Genomic DNA, 23,909 nt, shown 5'->3' with positions numbered 1-23,909 from the left:
CAAGCTATCCGAGGGCGAGTTATCCGAGTTTCACAGTATTATGGATTTATATCTGATATTACATAATTTGTCATTATCATAAGCTAAGCGTTTCATGTTTCTGTTGGCAATTGAAAAGGTGACATCTGGATGACAAATGATATATTGGCTGCTGTTTTTTTGCCAGAGACCAAAGTTATCAGTATGCATCTTTAAATCCTCCAACTGACACATTTATGCCACTTTGCATCCATCAATGTCATGTTTGCATATGATTTTAACATTTTGAAAATGTCGTTTGACCCTGCTCTGTTGTTTTGTACACAGTTGGATATGCTCTATGCTCGACTCGCAAACCCAAGTATACCTGAGGACCTTACACTACAAGATAGTAAAATACTTAAAAACTTGGAGACAAAGTGTGTGCGGAGTCTGAATGGGTGCCGAGTCACGGACGAGATACTGAGGCAAGTACCATCTCAGGAAAACTTTCGGCTCACCCTTCGTGCAGTGAAACTTTGGGCAAAACGTAAGTAGTGTTTTTCCTTTATATGCACATGCTTTCTGAGCTGTGGAGGTGAAAACTTGTTTACTACGACAAACTTCATGTGATATCAGCTCGTACACCGATTTCTATTAGAGAAACGTTTTTGAAAATAGTTATTTTACATTAGCAGCAAATTTTAGAGAACATTAATGGAAACACCACTGACATCCACTTCGTCCACATCCGCGATGTCTCTGTTAATCGATATTAATCTCAAATGTAATAATTTGCAATAGTTATTGTTTTCAATCACTATAAATTTCCGTGTTGCGACTAGTTAGCAAGTTTACGTCCTCCACAAGAAGGAAACAGCCAAAAGCCTTCGTTACTCGCAAATTTTTGTCGGGAGTTTGATGCTCAATGATGCGCAAAAAAATGCCGTGCAAGCGATTCCATTTCAAACATTTTATACACTTCAGTCGTTTCTATTTCGATGTGAGCGAGAGAGGAGTGCGATGGAGTGAAAAGATTTTCTTATTTTTAACAACGTTAATCCCACGTTAATCCGCAACACGCGAGGGTCCATTGAAGCATTCTTCATGCCGTAACTCAACATGTGCACTATTCCAAATTCACTTCATTCGTACATTTGAAACAGTGATTATGACACACGTGGTTACATAATATTTGTAAGCTGTCAGGTGATATTATGGTGTGACAACAACACTCTTTGAACTGATTGAATTGATTACAGAGGCTGTTGGAGTAAAAACAATTCACTCTATCAGCAGCACTCGCTGATCATTGAACTAAAATAAAAGCTGGTCTACAGTTTGTAGCATTATCCATGCATTTATTACAAGCATATATAGTGTTTAGTTGATGGTACAAGACCTTTAGAGATGTCTTCACATGAATGATGCAATTGTTTGTATCCTAAAGGAATATTAGGAGCTTGGAGGAGTTTAGGTATAGGCTGGTCTTCAGTTTTTGTTGTCTATGACAGCTTTCCCATAATTCACTGAATAGTATATTTCATGATTCTAGCCACATATCTTAGCTTGTGGGAGAGACGGACACCAGACATACTGCATATCAAACAGTTTTGTGACTCTCTGCTATTACCCTAGGACACTTATATTTTGCTAGTATTTAGTTTCGTGAGTAGCATACAGAGTAAAATTTCGCTGCAACTTAATTTCGCAACTCTGATGAGTGCGAAAATATAATGATATGAAAATAAATGCAGTGGAACAAACATAATTATATTCCTCAGGTTCGGTTCGCCGGTAAGAAAAAAATTTCAATTTGGGACTAGTTTGTAATTGTGAACCGCAGGTAGAATTGAATGGCTGAGATCGATAATGCAATTTGATCGCTTGCTGCCATTTGTTTCTTGGACTACTGAAGAGTAGAATTTAATTACGCTGAAAATTTTAACGTTTTTGTCACAATTTAGCTTGTTTTTATATTAACGTATTTTAATTTTAACGATCAATGGTGTTGTGTATAGATATTAACTTTAACGTTTTCCCAAACACGCAACTGCTGCTATTAATTGCTAAACATCTTTATTACAGTAATTACAAGTTGTATACAAATACATACATGATACAGCTGCTAGTAATACTACAGATACTAGCACAGTGTGTAGTTATTATAACTTCTTCTCTTCCTTTTTTATTGGTGTTATTTATCAGAGCTAACTCTTTCTCTATTGCCTCATCTTCTGAATCATTACAAGTTATTGAAGAGGTGTCAGTGGTGAATCCAAACCTTTCCAGAGCCATGCTGCTTGTGTAGTACTGTGAGAGTCAGTGTGGTTTATTTTCTCTCAACACGGGGTGTGGTGCTCACCGCATTGACTGATGTCCCCAACAAACAATAACGCTACTAATGCATGTGCATTGACATCAAATTCCTATCATTATAAATCATTATTAATGGGAAAATAATCATAATTACAAAATAATAACGTAATAAATTTTGACAGTCAAATTATTTTGTTGGTTTATAATTTAACGATGCTATAGTGGTTAAAAAGGTGAAAATAAATGACATTATAAAATTCCATTCTACAGTATCAATGAACAAAGCTATTCAATTCCGCGTTTTCGCTCGTTCGTTATGATAGTTTAGTTTAGGATGCCTCCGCGAAAACTCGAAAGTTAGATGAGGCGAATAAGTGTCCTAGGGTATATGGCTTTCCATGACCCCTGTATTTTATATCAAGGCAGAAGACACAACTCTCAGACCTGAACTAACATTTATTTTAGTGACTTTCTTAGTATGTTCTTATATTCCACAGGTAAAGGAATCTACTCCAATGTTTTGGGCTTCTTAGGAGGTGTTTCTTGGGCTATGCTTGTTGCCCGTGTCTGCCAGCTATACCCTCATGCAGAACCTTCCATTCTCCTGCTAAAATTTTTCTTCATCTGGTCCACATGGTATGTTCGGTTTTATCTCAAGTCTGAAGATTAATTGTGGTTCTACATATTTCAGTCTTGGCCATGAGTAGCTCTTGTTTATCTGCATTTATTAATGAAATGAGAAACAATCCAATGAAAAAAGCAAAGCAACCTAACGTCTTCCTGGACTAGACTTGCCAAAACATTCTCAATATTGATAACTTATATTAATCCCTTGAACTAGTCTTAGCATGCAATGAGTGTCGTTAGAAGTGAGTCATGGCAAGTCGCAAGCCATATCTTTTAGCTTAAAGCTTATATATTAGTGTTTTAATCAATGTTTGAGACGCTCTACTATATTTACAGAGCAGATAACTCTCAGCTGAAAAACTCTTGTCATTCTATTCTGTCAGATCATTTTAGTTGGCTGGTTGTAGTTTGCTGATTAGAAATCCCTTTGGGTATCCCTATTGGTTAGTTACATGGTTGTTTCTGACGCAGGGAATGGCCAAAACCTGTGCTATTAAAAGATCCAGAAGAGACGGATCTAAAATATCCGGTTTGGGACCCTAGAGTCAATCCTTCTGACAGATTCCATCTTATGCCCATTATCACACCAAGTTACCCTCAGCAGAATTCCACATTCAATGTGACCAGGTCAACCCTTGATGTTATGATATCCGAGTTCAAGGAAGGTAAACAAACACCTGATAGCACTACGCATATCTGTCATCTCTTGTCACTTGATACTGCTCGTACCATTTCTTTATCTTGTTAAATACTAAATTGAGCTATTTGTTCATGTTTGTGCCAGTGTTTCAGCTTGTGTTGGTTACACAAACAACTCTTTCTTTTAGTGTGTTATTGTAGTAACAAATAGATAAGAGAGCTGGCTCTCTAATTGCTGTAGTTACAAACTCACTTATAGGTAATGGAATTCTTTATGTATGTTACAAGTAGGATTACATATGTCTGATCAAATTTGACACAACACAGTCAATCTTTACTAAATCACGTCGCACGCAGACATTTTTGGTTTTGCGAGTTTCTTAAATTAAAAGATTTACGTTTAAGTTCATCGCGGGCCGATGTTTTTGATTTTGCTGATTCTCCTAACTCCAAAGTTTTAATAAATAAATCATATCACTTGTTTCACAACATTGAATCTGAATTCTGTTGACACTTGAAGAACAAATTGACTTTATTGTTAAAAGGCCGCTCCTTGATGTGTCTCTCAGGTTAGTATTGATTTGCAGAGATGTGATTATTGTTATGAAATGCAGAGTTATAATTGTTTATAGTTGCTGTAATAGAGCCAATCATATTATGGTTGTATTCAGGTGTTGCTACTATGGAAAAGATCCTGTCTAATAAATGCAACTGGATAACATTGTTTGAACCAGCAAAGTTCTTTCTCAACTATAAGTGAGTCTTTGAACTTTTATATATCAAAACCTTCTATGTATACCACCTTAGTAAGGCATGTAAATAGCTCTTTTCCTATCTTCAGAAATAATATTAAGAGTGGTGTTCCTCTCTACCGATCATCAGATATAATACAAGGAATAGTGTTCCTCTCTACCTATCATCAGATATAATACTAGGAGTAGTGTTACTCTCTACCTATCCTCAGATATAATACTAGGAGTAGTGTTACTCTCTACCTATCCTCAGATATAATACTAGGAGTAGTGTTACTCTCTACCTATCCTCAGATATAATACTAGGAGTAGTGTTACTCTCTACCTATCCTCAGATATAATACTAGGAGTAGTGTTACTCTCTACCTATCCTCAGATATAATACTAGGAGTAGTGTTACTCTCTGTCTATCCTCAAATATAATACTATGAGTAGTATTACTCTCTACCTATCCTCAGATATAATACTATGAGTAGTGTTACTCTATGTCTGTTCTCAGATCTAATACTAGGAGTAGTGTTACTCTCTACCTATCCTCAGATATAATACTAGGAGTAGTGTTACTCTCTACCTATCCTCAGATATAATACTATGAGTAGTGTTACTCTCTACCTATCCTCAGATATAATACTAGGAGTAGTGTTACTCTCTACCTATCCTCAGATACAATACTATGAGTAGTGTTACTCTCTACCTATCCTCAGATATAATACTAGGAGTAGTGTTACTCTCTACCTATCCTCAGATATAATACTAGGAGTGGTGTTACTCTCTACCTATCCTCAGATATGATACTAGGAGTAGTGTTACTCTCTACCTATCCTCAGATATAATACTAGTATTAGTGTTACTCTCTACCTATCCTCAGATATAATACTAGGAGTAGTGTTACTCTCTACCTATCCTCAGATATAATACTAGGAGTAGTGTTACTCTCTACCTATCCTCAGATATAATTCTAGGAGTGGTGTTACTCTATATCTATTCTCAGATATAATACTAGGAGTAGTGTTACTCTCTACCTATCCTCAGATATAATACTAGGAGTGGTGTTACTCTCTACCTATCCTCAGATATAATACTAGGAGTAGTGTTACTCTCTACCTATCCTCAGATATAACACTAGGAGTAGTGTTACTCTCTATCTATCCTCAAATATAATACTATGAGTAGTGTTACTCTCTGTCTATCCTCAAATATAATACTATGAGTAGTGTTACTCTCTACCTATCCTCAGATATAATACTATGAGTAGTGTTACTCTATGTCTGTTCTCAGATATAATACTAGGAGTAGTGTTACTCTCTACCTATCCTCAGATATAATACTAGGAGTAGTGTTACTCTCTACCTATCCTCAGATATAATACTATGAGTAGTGTTACTCTCTACCTATCCTCAGATATAATACTAGGAGTAGTGTTACTCTCTACCTATCCTCAGATACAATACTATGAGTAGTGTTACTCTCTACCTATCCTCAGATATAATACTAGGAGTAGTGTTACTCTCTACCTATCCTCAGATATAATACTAGGAGTGGTGTTACTCTCTACCTATCCTCAGATATAATACTAGGAGTAGTGTTACTCTCTACCTATCCTCAGATATAATACTAGGAGTGGTGTTACTCTCTACCTATCCTCAGATATAATACTAGGAGTAGTGTTACTCTCTACCTATCCTCAGATATAACACTAGCAGTAGTGTTACTCTCTATCTATCCTCAAATATAATACTATGAGTAGTGTTACTCTCTACCTATCCTCAGATATAATACTATGAGTAGTGTTACTCTATGTCTGTTCTCAGATATAATACTAGGAGTAGTGTTACTCTCTACCTATCCTCAGATATAATACTAGGAGTAGTGTTACTCTCTACCTATCCTCAGATATAATACTATGAGTAGTGTTACTCTCTACCTATCCTCAGATATAATACTAGGAGTAGTGTTACTCTCTACCTATCCTCAGATACAATACTATGAGTAGTGTTACTCTCTACCTACCTTCAGATATAATAATAGGAGTAGTTTTACTCTGTACTTATCAGATATACCGTGAAACCTCCAATTGACCGCCACCCTTAGAGAAGGGTTGAATAATAGACCGCCACTTTCCAATTGAACGCCACATCTATTTGACTGCCAATTGGACATTATTTAATCTTTACGAGCCCATAATATCAACTGATCATTACAAACGTGTCCACATAATCGTATTAATAATGAATAATTTATATCAAAAACACTTAATTCTCTTGTTGTACTCTTCTAATACTTTTTTTGTTGTTAAAACTTTGAAAGCAACACCATAGAAATAATCTATAACGGTCTCAGGCTAGTAGTAGTTCTCCGTTTAACGCAGTCTTTCTACTTCAGAGTAGCCTACATGTATGAAAAAATGGCTTAAATTTACAATGGTAGATGAACTTTCAAAGCAACACCATAGAAATAATTACGTTCTCAGGCTAATAGTAGTTCCTTGTTTAACACGGTCTTGATACTTCGAAGTACATGTATATATATAGAAAACGGTTGGAATTTACGATGGTAGATGCAACTTAGAAAGCAACGCCATAGAAATAACACTAACTGTCTCAGGCTAATAATAATTTTTTGGTTAAAGCGATCCTAATACTTCAAAGGACATGCATATAAAAACCGGTTCATAAGTTTTGGACCAAAGGTTACATTTATTGTGAGCAAAGCTTTTATGCGTTGCATTAGTGTTAAATGCAGCGCGTGAAGGTTTTTGCTTTGTTAAACATTGTTTGGACGCCAGTATTGACTAGTTGAGCAGTGAAAAAGAAGAGTTAAGGCCAGAAAATATTGTGGAGCGTATTGAACAACTAGAAGAAGTTCGTTCCATCGAAAGCAACAATCAGAACGTAGCTATCCGAGCAAACGATGAAAATACTGTTGTTTTAAAGTTGTTATATTTTGTTTCTTCATGTCATATAAGTAGGGTTCGGTTATGTCACTTTTTCATGAATATATATTTGTATCATTTGATAGATTATTGTTGTATACCTTATAAATATGCAGATTTATAGCGAGTTATGTAAAGGTTTACTTGCAACAAAATTCACATTACAGTTATTTGGTATCAAAAGATTCACATTGTCTTACTCTGCTGTGTTGTAGGTGCAAAATATGTGGAAATGTGATTACAAGCTCTTAAAAGCTCAAAAATGAACAGTTAATCGCAGCCATCACGAAAACGCTGTAGATTAAAATCCCTTTGCAAAACGGCTCAACTGGGGTGTAGCTGAACAAGATGGCTTCTGTTTACACTTTCATGCAGCCTCATTTGTCGAAATATTTTCACAAATATACTTCACGCATTCAATAAAACCATGTCTATTGTCCTTAAGCATCTATTTCATTATCATTGTAATTCTGTCATTTTGAGCACTGATATCTCAAAACACACCGTGAAAATTTGTTCAATCTTTTAACCTTCGCTCGAAGGAGTGCATATCATCCTCTGATAAACATAAGGAGCCTGTTGGTTATCTATGATAGTCGAAAAATGCTGCAGAAATTGTTCGCGCTGTTTGGCAGGAAGTATTGGTCACATGATCAGATTACGACTAGACTATTAGACCAAGCCGAAACAAAACTGTACAGTAGCGAGCATCTATATTTTACACGGGTTTTTGGTAGAACCCGAAGTGTCTGTCATAAACTAGCCCTACGAAACGTTTTATATTGAGACTTTTATTGGCCTTTTAATTCACGTGATAACATCACGTGTTAAAACAATAACTAAACTTTGATTACGTCAGAGAAATAAATCGATTACAACCTACGGCCTTTTCGTGATGGCGGTGATTAACTGTTCGTTTTTGAGCTTTTAAGAGCTTGTAATCACAATTCCACATGTTTTGCACGTACAACACAGCAGAGTAAGACATGGTGAATCTTTTGATACCAAATAACTGTAATGGAAATTTTGTTGCAAGTCAACCTTTAAGAGTAGTGTTACTCTTTACCTATCTTCAGATACACAGTGATGTCAGAAAGTCTTTGTCTGCCTCAAACCTCGCTGGCCATTTTAGGGAAATTTGTTGTGGTAGTCATGCAGTAGGGTTAAACCCTGACAAATCATGCATCATTTAAGAGGAAATTTTCTGTAGATCTTGTTGCCACTATCAGTGATGAAATTAGTGTCAATCAGAGAACAATAATCAATTTTAAACCAATCAATGTCAATCAGTGCGCATTAACTCATTTTCAAATAAAATACAACATTTTCAATTTCAAGTGAATTATTATTACAACGACCGAGAGGCTTTTGGACAGCATGTGCAGCAGAGTTTCAGTCTTGCTCACTATAAGAGGAACAGCTAGAGATTCCGGAAGTCACTCCCACGTCAACATCAACCATTGATAGGAAAAGTGTCAACGACATCATCATTCACCTGCATACTATGGATAATCTGAGCAATAGAAAGATAGCAATACAAAGATACTCTAAAGTAAATTATATGGTAAAGAAGTGGAAGCAGCATCAAACCACCAAAGATCTACCACAATCAGGGTGTCCGAAAAAAACAACTGACCGATAAGATTGCGTACTTGCTTGCCTGTCCCTGGCAAACTGAAGATTGACAAGCAAGGATTTGAAGACAGATTACAAGCAGGCATGTGGAGCTGACATGGCAAGGTCATCTGTCAAACAAGTGGCTCTTGGATGCTGGTCTCCGTGGATGCAAAGCCTGCAAGAAACTCCTAATGAATGAGAGGCAGCGGAAGCTACGGCTGTCTTGGGCACGCTCGCACAAAGATTGGACAGAGGAACAGGAGTCTCAAGTGATCTTCAGCGATGAGTCGACATTCACTCTGCAACAGCATCATGGAAACAATTTTGTGCGCAGAAGACAGGGTGAGGAATTTATACCTGAGTGCCTTTCACCTGCTGTCAAGCATCCAGCGTCCGTGATGGTCTTGGGTTGCATTGCAGCTGCAAGACGGCTACATCTGATTGATGTTACTGTGAATGCAGCTGCCTACAAAGAAATCTTGAGCAACAAACATCTTCCCTCTGAACGGTCTTTTCTCCAAAAGGAAATCGGCTGTTTCAGGACGATAAGGCACCGTGCCACAGAGCAAAAACAGTGAAGGAATACTGTCAGAACGATGTTGAGAAAACGGAATGGCCACACCAATCACCTGACGTCAACCTTATTGAGAACCTGTAGAAGAGACTAACAGACCTTTTGGCAGAAAAAAGGCATCAGGAAATAAAGGAGAGCTGAAGAAAAACATTGTCAGTTGCTGGTTTCATGTTATCAACCTTCAAGAGCTGGCGAGGCTTGTTCACAGCATGCCCAAACGCTGCAGGATGGTTATAGCCAGCAAAGGCTATCTGATAATATATTAAACTGTGAAACAACCCCAATCGCCCTTTTCAGCGCCCCAGAGCAGTACAAGAGTGTTTTCTTTTCAATTTAGAACATAATTAAAGAGGAAACTGTAACAGTATTTACTGTACAGAATTTGCGATGACTTATTTTTTGGTATGCAGTGTGAATGATTAGGCAGCAGCTGGTACAGTAAAAGATATTTAGCAAATTTAAAAGTTATTTGTATTCATCAGACCATTAGGATTGTTTTGATATGTGGTCTTATGTATGCATTACCAAATCTTTCCAAGTTATGCTGAATTTATTGCAGTATTACACTCATTTGAACAGGCGGACAAAAACTTTCTGACACTACTGTACCACTATCAGTAGGGTCACTATTACGTTATTAGAGGCGATGTTTTTCTTTGCCTATCCCAAAATATAATACTAGCAACACTGTTATCTGTTTTAGGCACTATGTGATATTAATAGCCAAAGCAGACACAGAAGAAAGTTATATAAAATGGTATGTTGCTGGATTCTCACAAAATGTTTGTATATTCTCTACTTGCGTTGTCTTATTGTCGCTTTGTTTAAGTTATTGGCAATACTATTGTAGTCCTTTAATTATTTTTCTAGTCTGAGATCTTTCAAATGGTTCTGTGATAAAAGTTGAATTTTTTGACCACCATGGGCACTCACGTGTAGTATTCTCCGTATCAGCCCATCTTATGCTGGAAGGAAATTTTCACAAAGGAACCCCGATATGCTGTGTATGTCTATGAATACTAGACATACACATCAAAACTTGGTTTATGTTCTTTTGAACTGGTTAGTTGACAAATGCATGCTATGACTTGGCAGGCAAGGCTTGGTGGAGTCAAAGATCAGGATGCTTATACAGGCTCTAGAGATTCGAGCTTCAAGAGCTCATGTTTATCCTAAATCCTTTGGTCCTCTCACTCCTGAGTAAGTTGTTTTGTTATACTCAGTAAACTGTGAATTCTCTTCACCAAATTGTGTTCAAATTTGTCATGTTTCTGTCTGTTATGATAGGAGCTGTAGAAAGGTATGTACTTAATGCCAAAGTTGGCATGTGTCTCGTAGAAAGCATTGATATCATGACATGAAAATCTGTTTATTATTAACTTTAGTTGCTTTGCACAATAATAAGGTTATATATACTATGGTACTAATTTAGAATGCTAACTCAGAGCGCTGACTATTGCAGGGAAGGCAGGTATGTAACCAAATGGTTCATTGGCCTCACGTTTGCTGGAGGTAAAAACCAGAGTATTAATCTCACCCAGGATATTCAAGGTTTCTCCAATCAAGGTTGGTCATGTGTTTAATTGCAGTCTTCAGAAACTGTTTTGTTGTTGTTGCCGTGGTGACTGAATAGATAGCATTCTATTGCCAGAGAAATATCTGAAGGATGTACTCTCAGTATCATAATTTTGTATCTAGGTCAGTCGGTTTTAAGAATTATACAGATAGCAAGCCATAAACCTAAGGTTTTATGTTTCCAGTCGTGTTTTTAAACGATTAACTGATTGAAAGTTTCATCAGAAAGTCGAAGTGAGTCGTTGGAGTTGATAAGGTAAATTTTTGACTAGTGATTTTGTTTGATCATTCAACTCCATGACTACAGAACCTCAGGAGATTAATTAGTACTCCCAGCTGTAAGTGTAGGCTTTGGTGTCACTCAAAGTTAAAGCCTAACATGAAAAGACTTTGACCTCCTTAAAGATGTAGTTGCGTCAAAAAAGTCAATTTAATGAAATTAGGACCCATAAAAGGCTAAAACATCAGCTACAATTTGATGCCATTTTTGTCTTTGTAGACCAACCCTGTCCAGAGATATATGCGTTTGAATGAGGCCCTCTTTTAAAAAGCTCACGTTCCAGCGGGTGCCTATTTCGTGACGTCACAAGCAAGGTATCTGAAACGAAACCACGAGCAATAAATATGAGGTCGATTCGTTAGCCAATCATGCGTGCGAAATTTTTATATAGGCTGTAATAAATGTTATCACTCGTAAAACGCGTTGTCTGTGATCTCGAAGATTCTCCTAATTAGAGAATTCATTCTTATTACTCATTACTGATTCAACGCGTTTCAACAATTACTAAGTTATACATAGTTTTAAAATGGCTTCAAGTTTGAGCGACCGCTAATCAGAGTTATCTGAGCAACTGTTAGTAAAAGATTAGAGTAGACAGCCTATGGCCAAAGCTGACAGGCGTCAGCAGCGTTTTGCTGCAGAAGAAGACAGAATGGAGGTAAATTAACTTAGAGTCTTCTATACTTGAGTACATGTAAAATTTTTTATAGTCATAAATACATATACTAATTAATAAAATGATAATTCTTTGCTATCTCCAATCATCGTTTCAGAGCTTATCTGCCGTTTTACATAGCTATAATATTTTTTTCGAATTTTCTTTGGTAAATTAGAGTCATGATTACAAATTATTTTCACTCGTAGGAAGTGGGTAAAATTGATTGATCATTGCAAATCTTTAATTTCCAGAACCAAAGCTTCGAATCGTTGGCTTGGCGTACTTGTGCCTTTATTAAATGTTTATTCGTTTTTAAAATTACACTCGTAATCTATTTAACTCCCAATTTGGAAGCTGTCAATAGATACGCTTTAGAATGACATATCTATGAATGACATATTTATTGCATCTACTTTGTTTACATTTACTTGTTTTACTGGTTACAGAATGTTTATGTCGTCCCACCAACCGAAGCAGCTTTGTCAGTGTGGAAACTGCCATAAAGGAGAAAGCGAGACTTGAATGTGTGCTGGATAAGCCATGATGTTTTGTTTGAGTTTGTTGCAGTAGATGAATTTGTCTTATTGTATCAGCTAATACCATGTGAGTGGCCACAACTTGATGAATATTTTTAACAAAAGCTTTATACCGAGATGAAAATATTTTTGCTTGTAAAAATTATATAATAAAATAATATTGTTGAAGATAATGCAAAACATGATTTGCAGAATATTGTAGTGAATCGGATATGGTATATGGGTGTCCGCAGAACTGGAGAATGTGAGTTCAAATCCAGTTTGCAGCAGACTTCTCATCCTTAAAACTCTATCCCTGTCTATATTCTTTTTAAAGAGGTGGCTTGCTTATTTCACTTATTTAGTATTCGGTAAGAATACTACTAGTAAGAAACTAGTACATAGGCAATAGGTAATAGGCGACATAATGTGGGCGGGGCTTATGGGAGGCTGTATATCGTTTGTATGGGTAGCTGCAGAACTGTGCTGATACAAAGACCGCGTTCTACATTAAGTGACTTGACAGAATTACCGTAGACCGGTAGAATTGGTAGTCGGTACCCAAATGTTTACACAACATTTGGAGAAAGTGAGTAGAACAAATTTTCAATTTTCGTTATTTGAGGCCTTTGAAACATTCATAATAATGCATCTGTAGCAGGATTTAAAATTTTATTCTAGCCAACATGAGCAAATACAAAATAAGATATATGCCAATAGAACCGCGTAAGACTAGACTTTTATCGCAAATACCCGATGTGAATACGAGAGATAGAGACAGGTTGCCAAACGTGTGACACCATTTTGGGCAAGTCTGGGCACGTTTTGGTGGCCTGAGCGTTTTTACGGCGATCAGATTTTTTCGGTTTTAATCTTCAAATATCTTGGCAATGCGATCGCGTAACACAACAAACAACATATCAACTGATAGAGAAAAAAAAGCTTTCTTTTAAGATCAACTTAAATTTGACGCAACTACATCTTTAATGTATAAACCAGTAGCTTGATGAAAACTAATATCGCATAGTTTTTTTCCTTTAGTGAATGAATTATTTACCCAAGGGAAACAATTTAAGCACCCCCTTTTTTCTGTTTGGCACATGCTTACAGCTGATCTTTGACAGACCAATGATAACTTCTTAATAACTTTTGATTTGATTTGTTGTTGTCAGCTCAATTTGCTCAAACAGTCTCTATGCTATTTCTATTTGTTAGTATACAACCAGTCACAGCGACAACAAATCATACGACCCGATATGGTTCTTGACGTGAAGCACGTGAAGAGAAAAAGCCTTCCATCATTTCTTCCAGAAGATCTGGCTGAACAGGTTCGACTGTTCAACAAAAAGGTGAGTATCAGACAAGGTATTAATAATCAGTGTACAGCTTTACAGGCTATGTACAGCTGCACGATGTTCTATGAATTATCCTCTTTTTACCTAATGAATTGGCAGTTTGTTGGAACAGGCTTTATTGGCATATTTAGATTTCTAATAGACTTTATGCCTAGTTCACAAAAAGGCATAACCTATAATGAAACCGATAACGAAACATTCACTTTGTCTCGGCAGTCACATTTCATCAAGACTTCTGTGGCCATTTTGTCTGACTCACTGATTAAGTCAATGATAACTAGAGCTATATTCTGCACATCATTTCCTTTTGAAACCACACAGTTGCTATTTTACTGTATTTCCATTTAGAATCTGTGTTATTTTTCGATGATATCAATTTATTATTCAATGTAATTACTGGAATAGCAGAAAAATGTCTTACTTTCCCGTGAACTTTAGCCCAAAAGCATTGACATAGCTTCATCCAATCAGGAGGTGACAAAAGGGTGTTAACTATCTAATCATATTGATATTCTTTCCTAAAAATTAGACAAATGAGCAATAGGGTGGAACTTTATAACACAATTGTTTTGGGCTGAAACTCTTAAGCTAAATAGGATAGGACCTAGCTATAAGACCTATTGAGGTTTCATAAAATCTTTAGGAGAGGATCAACATGATTGACTGTGTAATCATATTCATAATCATACTGTGTTGATCATCTTTCTTTAAGGTTTTATAAAACCTTAAAGAAAGAGTATCTATTAAAGAGGACCTATTAAGGTTTTATAAAACCCTAATAGGTCCTTCGTATTGACCCAAACTAATTGTATTACCAGGGTCCTTAAGTTTTGTTGAAGGTTCGTCCTTGTGTAAACTGAGTGCATGACAGTTCACACAGCAGACAATCGTTATCATGCCATTTAACATGTCTAAGCTTTCTTAAATTCATGAGATATTAGTCTATGAATATAGCAGCTATATATTTGACATCAAACTATGGATGTGTTTAAACATTATCGAGTCTATAGATGATCCCTGTGCTGCAACATTCGCAGATAGAACAGTTAGTCTTTGTCTCTAGAGACTACATGTGGTACACATAGAGCAACATCTTAAATAAGGCCTTTCAAAGCATGCTATAAAAATGAATAATTAAGAGGGATCGTTTATGCAGAGTTCCAGTAGTTCTAACCTCGCCAACATGAGATCTCCTCCAACAGTGGTGAGCAAATCACCTTCTACCAATATAGACGCCGATCTCAAGACATCTAGTCAAGACAGCGGGCTTCCACTTTCTATTGACCTTGATAGCTCCGAATCCCACGAACTCATTCAGGTTAGCTTTACCCCAAACAGCCTAAACAGATTTGTCTGCTTGCGGAGCCAAAGACTTTCTGCTTTTGTCACATAGTTTGTGTTCCAGTTACGGAAGGGTTACGGAGTTGTTATAGTGACTGATTGATTTAACCCTTCAAGTCTCCATATTTTCTAGTCAGAAAATGCGAATGGTGACAGTGAGGGATTGCTGCCCGCAAAGGATGATGCCATGAAACGTGGAATTAACACAGGAGAAGACATTGATGCCAAAAAGCAAAGGGTTGGTAATTCTATGGCATGAGTGTGCCTTTAGTAGCAAAAGTAGATAACTCCTACATGGTGTTCACATTACTTGCCCTGGTTCTTTATAATGTGAAGTTATTTTAGGTTGAAGAAGAGAGAGACTCAGTCAGTGCTTCACCGGACTCACCGACAGGGGATGAGAGCAGTCAGGTGAGTTTATTCATTGTTCTGTCTATTGAATACCATGTTGGCTGAGAGAGAGAGAGAGAGGGAGGGAGGGAGGGAGGGAGGGAGGGAGAGAGGAAGAGAGGGAGAGAGAGAGCTATCTTCGCATTCCGGCACAAACGCTTTAATGACCCGAGTGCCAATTTCACCTTTTAGTGAATCTGCAATGGCTCAAAATTGATGAAGCTTAACTACTGGTGAATGAGTATAATACCCTAGAACACTTATGTATTTCTTTCTTAACTTTCGCGTTATCGCGGAGTCATCCTCTCGTGAAAATTTCATTAGCGAAACTAAACTATCATGACGAACGAGCGAAAACGCGGAATTAAATAGCTTTGTTCATTGATAATCTAAGAAACAAATGGCAGCAAGCGATCAAATCGCATTATCGATCTATGCCACACAATTCTACCTGCGGTTCACAAATACAAACTAGTCCCAAATTAAAAAAAAATTTTCTTACCGGTGAACTGAACCTGAGGAATCTAATTATGTTTGTTCCACTGCATTTATTTTCACATCACTATATTTTCGCACTCATCAGAGCTGCGAAATTAAGTTGCAGCGACATTTTACTCTGTATGCCACTCACGAAACTAAATACTAGTGAAATATAAGTGTCCTAGGGTATGTTCACAATATATCTACAAATTGTATATATTCACAGTAGAAACATATTTGGACCTATGAAGAAGTTTTACACATTTTGAATGAGTATTTAGTTAATGCTGGGAAATGTAATGAATAACTGCAGAATAACACCTATTTAATCACCATGTTGCAAACGCTTTTTTAACCCTTTCACGGGCAAAGCGACATTTTTGTCGCTTCGCGATACTCCTTCAGATGGGCAGAGCGACATTTTTGTCACCATAGAAACATATTTTTTTTATTGCGGCTTTTGGTTAGCTAAATGCCGTTTTTGGTTTACTTTTTTAATCGATAGCAAGCTACGATATATTGGCTTTGGTTAGCCTAAAAAAAATTTTTGATTTGCACAAAACGATTGTTTTTAGCACTAATAAATGAATAAAAATTGTGAAAAAAATTAGAAAACTCTTTTGAGTAATTTTTTAATTATTTTAATTTTATTTTTAGCCGCTATTTACTGAAAGCTTCGAGAGTTTTATTTTAGTTTATCGTCATGACGACTTCTAAGAGAACTCTCTGTGATTATTCTAATACAGCAAGTACTAGTACCGGAGTTACTAAGAGAATCACAACTGACTGTGACTTTTTAGATTTAGTAGCCAGAGATGACAATGAATCAGGTTCAAATTGTGATTGTAATTATTTTACATCTGGAAGTGGTATTGATGAAAAAGCTGGTAGCAGTAATCATGATGATGTGGGTGGGGTGATGCCAGTGCCTGAAAGAATATTAATAATATAAAAAGAGATAAATCTCCTACCATTCATCAGTTTGTAGTAGTGACAGGTCCAGTATTTACTCCAGTAGATGCTGTGTGATTGGTACAAAAAGACAAAAATAAGCACATGGTGCAAATACTGTGATGTAGGCCTTTGCAAAGGAGAATGCTTTTGGATATATTATACAGAAATTGTGCTTATTAAAGTGTACACTTGTATTATAAAAAGATATACAATATATACATGTATATTTATCTTGGTAGATCTACATATATAAATATTTTCATGTTATACATTTTTATTCATTTGTAATATATTGATATATATCCATCTGGACATATACATGTATACATATGCATGTTTATACATAGATATATGCATACAATAACATACAAAAGAGTGTATAAACCTTTTAAAAGAAATTGATTTTCCGAAAAATTAATTCGCCCAGGGGTTCTGATATAGTCCTGAAAATCCGCCCACGAAAGGGTTGAATATTATCAACACTTTGAAAACTTTATGACAGCCCATTACCCCAAATTCTTACACAGGTTAAACTTGTGTCCATCTATAAAAATTAAAAGAAAGCTGCTATATTGCTTGGTAATTGCTTTATTCATCAGTAGAAAAACGATGTTTTGCAAGTCCGTTATCCAAAACCATTCGCTTTTATAAAAAGACATACATTTTTATCCAGTGTTTTATGTTTTTGTTACAATGTTTTTTAGTTTGAATCCGAAACCTTTTGTGTGGCAGCACTCATTGACTTCAATTTTAGAAAGTTTCTGCTATCGATAATCAAAGTTTAATGATACAAATTTATATATTAGTCGATCTCTCTGGTTTTTTCAGAGACCATTTCCGGTTGGTATTATATTTATATTACATTATATAACTCTGCATTAATTTATTCTAATTTGATCAAATTGCTTTCATGTTGTTATCTTAACACATCTAGCGGTAAAATGAAATGGCTAGCATTCATGAAATATAAACTCGAGCCCAGATGGTTGTTTTTTCTTGTGAAAAGCTTGATTAAGCTTTTTGTATTCAACATCATCTGGTTCGCTATAAAGTCACCAAAACGAGTGCTATTGGTCTTATTTTAGTGTTTAAAAGGTTCTAATAATATATATTATTAATTTAGGCTAGACAGGCCAAGTAATAACAGAGCAAGAGCCAAAACAAAATGCTTTGTTTTTGAATTGAAAAAAAAGTGGCACTGTAGACCTTGGAGCAAGGAATAATGTCGCAGTCTAAAGGTTAAAGGTTGACTTGCAACAAAATTCACATTACAGTTATTTCGCATCAAAAGATTCACCATGTCTTACTCTGTGCAAGGGTAAGGCATGGTGAATAGCAAAGAGAATCTTTTTGCAATATTTCAAAGTTATTATTAACTTTTCATTCTGACGATTTGAATTGTTATGCAAATGCATGGTAAAAAAATGCACTTTCTAGGTAGTGAGTCATAGTCTGTCTAAAATTATCATTCACCTTCGATAGAATCATATTGATTCTTAGAGCTGCCTATAATGTGCGAAAAGTCAAGAGCAGAGTTTATTGAACATACTTTTACTAATTTAAATGTTTATCACAGTTTATTTGAGACATACTGGCATGTGGATTTCATGTTTTGGTTGTAAGGATGATACTAGCGAGGAAAAGTCCTAGATTAGAGTTCCATGATTTTCATGACTAATTGCTACATACTTGGATAATATTCATATCTTTGTATTTGATGTAATAAAACAATTATTTTTCCTAATTTATTATATTATACTAATTTTATGGTGCAAGTCCAACTTTGTTTCAACAAGTAATTGAAAATTGGAAGTTTTCTAAAACTACCTCCTTTGAGACACAAGTCCACATGTAATTAATATGAGTTTTTGATTTGAATTTAATACCATCTGAAAGCGGAGACTCGGATGGTTATTGTGAAAATTGAATTGTTAATTTACCTCAACACTCTCTCTTATAGTAATAACTTCAATTATAGGAATTCTTTGAGAATGACTGTATATTTAAAGTAAATCACATGAATGTTAGTCGGTTGCAAAGGAGTTAACGTGTTTATGCTATCAAACAAACTGTGTGAAAAAATCTTTTGATTGGGAGTTTTTGGCATATTCAAAAAGATCACAATAGTGGTTATTGGAAGTGAGCCAAACAATTGTTGAAATGTAATAGCAACTAGAGGTTTTTAGAGTTAGTACAGCTAAGTAGCCTGTGCTAAAATACAGCTAGGAATGATTGTTCAAGTGATTAGTGTGGCATTCCTGATGTTTGCTGTTTGTAGGTGTCGGCATCGGCCTCCTCTAGTGGGAGCGTAGAGCTCGAACTGGACTCATCCTCTCAGACACTTGCTCTTCCAGTCATACAGAAGGCCAAACAAATTAACTTAAAATTAACCAGTCGCTAATATCTCTCTTTTTTCAATGGCTTTTATTTCCTCTTCAGACCTGCTTTGTAACCGATGCTAACTAGGAGCGCGTCACTAACAGTAATAGTTCAATGTTCGTACATTTGTAACAGTTTCTATTCATGTATATATAGCGCCAACAAGTACAGTTTAGAATAGATAAATTATTTGTTCTTTCTAAGGTGCTTATTGAAAAGGCCATCAAGAGTAAAAATATAAAAAAATTCATTAGTTCTTTGTACAAAGAAAGTTATTTTGGCTGTATATATCAACGTTGTCAGGATGTTTGTATTCCGTTTCCAAATCTTACAAATAAACCTATTTTCTTCCTCTACGCAATAGTGCCAGCAGGTAATCAAATGCCATCAATATTCAGTTAGGTTCATTGCCATGCGAAGCAGCTGTGATATGGCTAATAAGATGGTGACATTTATCATGCCTTTGACTTCTTTAACCTGTTCACAATAAAGTCTACATGCATAATCTTGTCTTTTCACTTAGTAGATTGGTTGGTGCATGTAGGATGCACGAGGATAAACACAATCGCGTCTACCCTATAAAATCTAATACATACAGTCATACCTCAACACATAATTGCCCAACGTATGAGGACTCTGAGATGCAGAACGCGCTCCTGCAACAGACACGTCGGTTTTTCTTTCCCAAGTGCGACGAAATAAATTAACGTACAATTCAAATTGGAGATTTTGCCCGACTTGGCACTTGATGTCATATAAACATTTTTATGTAGGAAAAAGCAAAAACTTCACATAATTGTTTATCTGATCTGAAATTTACGTTTTAGGAGGTATATGTTATAGGAGCCTCTACTGTACAAGCAAAAGTTTGAGCAAGTTTCTGCTTTGAGATATTAGAGACCTTAGAGATACGAGTGTACGAGCCGGTTACAAGTTACAGTTACACAAATGAACATACGAGTCGATGTGGTCCCTAAGTGGCAAAGTATGCAAGAGGCCGCTTTCGAGCACAGTATCCCATGGTCTTTCTGGTTAGATCAGTTTGAAGAAGTTTTAAAAAGGCTAGCTAAAAGTGATAGTGAAAGCATGAAAAAAGTCAATGGAAGACAGTATTAAATTGAAAACAGAGAAAAAAAATAGAATTAAGTTTAGTGTAAGATGGCAACTTTATCCTTAAGTTGTGTGTTTAGTAAGCTAAATTCATTTAGGTTAAGTTTATGTTATGTTACGTAGCGTTACAAAAGTGTGATACATGTGTACCGGATGTAATACTGACAAATTTTTTCATATCGCCGTTAGCCGCTACATCTGTCTCTAAGGCAAGAGTCCATATACTGTAGTACTGTTCATCGTGATGTTATATTTATTGCGGATCATTACCATCAAATAGGTATTTGTTTGTGAGCTTAAGTAGTAAAATACAACAACTAAAACACATTTTTGCATTATTATGTTATGTAGCTTTTCATAGTATGGGAATGAATTCATTTTTTTATTTAGTTATTTCATGTAAGATACATTGCTTTAAAGGTTGACTTGTAACAAAATTCACATTAAAGTTATTTGGTATTAAAAGATTCACCATGTTTTACTCCACTGTGTTGTAAGCGCCAAATAGGTGGAAATGTGATTACAAGCTCAAAAACGAACAGTTGATTGCCGCCATCACAAAACCGCCGTAGATCGGAATCAGTCTATTTTTCTGACGTAGTTAATCCATTTGATTATTGTTTTGACTATGATGTTCTCACGTGAATTGAAAGGCCAATAAAAGGCTCAATATAAAACTTCTCATAGCACTAGTTTATGACAAACACTTCGTGTTTTACCGAAGAGCCCTTACCAAATATAGATGCTTGCCAGTTCACAGTTTTGTTTTAGCTTGGTCTAATCGTCTAGTCGTAATCTGATCAGGTGACCCATACTTCCTGCAAAACAGCGCGAATAATTTCTGCAGCATTTCTCCACTATCACAGGTGATGAACTGTCTCATCATGTTCATCAGATGATGATATGCACTCCTTTGAGCTAAGGTTAAAAAATGAAACGGGTTTTTATGGTAAGTTTTGAGATATCACTGCTCAAAGTGACAGCATTACATTGATGATGAAATAGACACCTAAGGACAATGTACATGGTTTTATTGAATGCGTGTAGTATATTTGTGAAAATATTTCGGTGAATGAGGTTGCATGAAAGTGTAAACAGAAGCCATCTTGTTCAGTTAAGTCCCATTTGAGCCATTTTGGAAAGGGATTCTAATCTATGGCAGTTTTGTGATGGTGGCGATTACCTGTTCGTTTTTTAGCTTTAAGAGCTTGTAATCACATTTCCACATATTTTGCACCTACAACATAACAGAGTAAGACACGGTGAATCTTTTGATACTAAATAACTGTAATGTGAACTTTGTTACAAGTCAACCTTTAAAGTTTATGCTACACGTATGATACGTAGCGTAACAGAAGTGTAATACAAATATACCGGATGTAATGCTGACAAGTTTTTTCACACCTCTCTTAGCCACTACGTTTGTCTCTAAGCTAAGAGCTCCATATAATGTAGTACTGTTCATAGTGATGTTACATTTATTGTGGATCATAACCATCACATAGGTATTTGTTACTTTGTGAGCATAGGTAGTGAATTCAACAGCTCAAAAAACTTTTTTCACATTGTGATGCCCTGTTGCGTCGTTTTTCAGTGTATGGGAACGGATTCATTTGCATTTAGCTATTTCATATAAGAAATATTATTTGAGGTGCGAGTAAATTGCCATACAAGCTCAGTACCGGAATATGCCGTATTCCGAGGTATGACTGTATTTGAATGTGCTAAATGATGTCATTATCATGACAGGTTTTAGTGTAATAGCAAACTTTTGGGTAGTTCTGTCAAGCAATCACTTAACAAACTGTTAATGTACATTAACAACGCAAACAGATAACAAAAGGTTTGGCTTCATTTTCTCCGTCATTATGCCTCCCCTTCCTCCATCTTCAAGTCTCCCTTTCTCTGTCTTGGTGTCTCCCTTCCTCTGTCATTATGCCTCCCTTCCTCCATCTTCCAGTCTCCCTTTCTATGTCTTGGTGTCTCCCTCTGTCATTATGCCTCCCTGTCTCCGCCTGTGTGCAAACACACTAGGCGATATATAGACCGATATCGCGCGGCGCTAATCTGCGCTAGAATTCACTCAGCGTGCTCATGCAGAGCGATAATGTTAGACTTTCTCTACACAACTTTATCGCTAGCGAGATGCATTTCAATTGGTTGGTTTTTACCGTAATGCAATTTTATGGCGGGTAATTATTTCTTATCAATGTTCATCAACGTACAGCAGCGACAATTGGCTATTTTGTTACGATTGAAACATCTTCAGAACGAACACTGAAGTGTCCATGAATTTAATAATAGCACTCCCAGTCCTGTGCACCATAAAAATCAAAAATTACAAAAAATTCGAATTGAAAACCAACTTTTGGAGTCAATCGTTGCGCAGGTTGACCATCTTGAGAACGGTAAATATTTAATATGTTAAGTATAAAAAACCACTACAAAATAAAATATGTATAAAAATATGAAAAAATATTACAGTGAAAAATACCATAATCGTTTGTTCTTATGTCTTCTTGTAGTGTAGGCAGTGTACAATCCGTGAAAGTGAGATAGGTTTAATAACAAGTGCGTAAGTTGTTTACGTTGTCGCCTAGACGGCGCCATATTGACTAACCTAAATTTATTAACAACTCCCGAAGAAACTGATGATACGGAATTTTATTGGCAGTTTGTGGGCGTTCCTATTATATCGTTTGCTAGTGAATCGCTCAAGTGTGCTTATGCACACGCCAGCGATATCTCCGCCCTCATGACGCTTGTGATAAAATCGCCTAGTGTGTTTAGACCTTTAGTCTCCCTTTCTCTGTCTTTGTGTCTCTTTATTTCTTCTATTTTCCATCATCTCTTCTCATCCTCAATTCAATTTGTTCACCTCTTTAACTTCAAAGGCCAACACCGTATTTGCTCCATCATTCAATCTACACAGAGCAGTTACTTGCACCTCGACCAGACCCTGAAGTGATGTTCAAGTGACTGAAGGAAGCAGGGTTATGGTGCCTGGAAGTCTCTGTTCACAATGCATCGCTTAGTCGATAAGGGCCTATGTCACTTTGCTTTGGAGTTTTGGAACAAAGAAATCATCTGGTAACTTGCCCTCATGATTGAATAGTGTTACATAAGATTAACTGTGATCACTTCAATTTAAAGCACATAAATTACATAATTTTTTTATTGTATGTTTCAATACATCAGCGTCTTGGCTTTCGAACGAGCTATTGTTTGCCATGGTGAGACAGATATTGGTTGGTGTTTATAGGATTTCCCCACAGCTTTACCGCAGAAATGTTTACTGGCATAGGCTCGGAATTGTGACGTTACAATTTTCTTAAGCGGTGTTGTGTGCTCTTACTGCCTATTTTTTGCTTACCGTTTATATTTATCAACTACGATAATGACGCTAGCGTCAGGCAAAGATAGGAGAACTCCAGAGAACCAATGAAGATGATAA

General features: G+C 36.2%; 1 protein-coding gene across 1 annotated transcript in view; it reads left to right on the top strand.

The window, feature by feature from the left end:
- LOC137399540 (poly(A) polymerase type 3-like) overlaps nt 1-19,496 on the top strand; it is a 33,411-nt gene extending 13,915 nt beyond the window's left edge. The window contains exons 8-19 of the mRNA XM_068085702.1: nt 307-508; nt 2,775-2,913; nt 3,376-3,569; nt 4,215-4,299; nt 10,122-10,175; nt 10,514-10,618; nt 10,881-10,984; nt 13,662-13,795; nt 14,958-15,119; nt 15,276-15,380; nt 15,488-15,553; nt 19,245-19,496. Of these exons, the coding sequence (XP_067941803.1) occupies nt 307-508; nt 2,775-2,913; nt 3,376-3,569; nt 4,215-4,299; nt 10,122-10,175; nt 10,514-10,618; nt 10,881-10,984; nt 13,662-13,795; nt 14,958-15,119; nt 15,276-15,380; nt 15,488-15,553; nt 19,245-19,367 (1,473 nt within the window). The 3' untranslated portion in view covers nt 19,368-19,496. The remainder of the gene's footprint in view (nt 1-306; nt 509-2,774; nt 2,914-3,375; nt 3,570-4,214; nt 4,300-10,121; nt 10,176-10,513; nt 10,619-10,880; nt 10,985-13,661; nt 13,796-14,957; nt 15,120-15,275; nt 15,381-15,487; nt 15,554-19,244) is intronic.
- The last annotated feature ends 4,413 nt before the right edge of the window (nt 19,497-23,909 follow it).

Source organism: Watersipora subatra, chromosome 7 (assembly GCF_963576615.1).
Source record: "Watersipora subatra chromosome 7, tzWatSuba1.1, whole genome shotgun sequence".
Taxonomy (NCBI): Eukaryota; Metazoa; Bryozoa; class Gymnolaemata; order Cheilostomatida; family Watersiporidae; genus Watersipora; species Watersipora subatra.
This window is presented reverse-complemented; position numbering and strand designations above follow the sequence as displayed.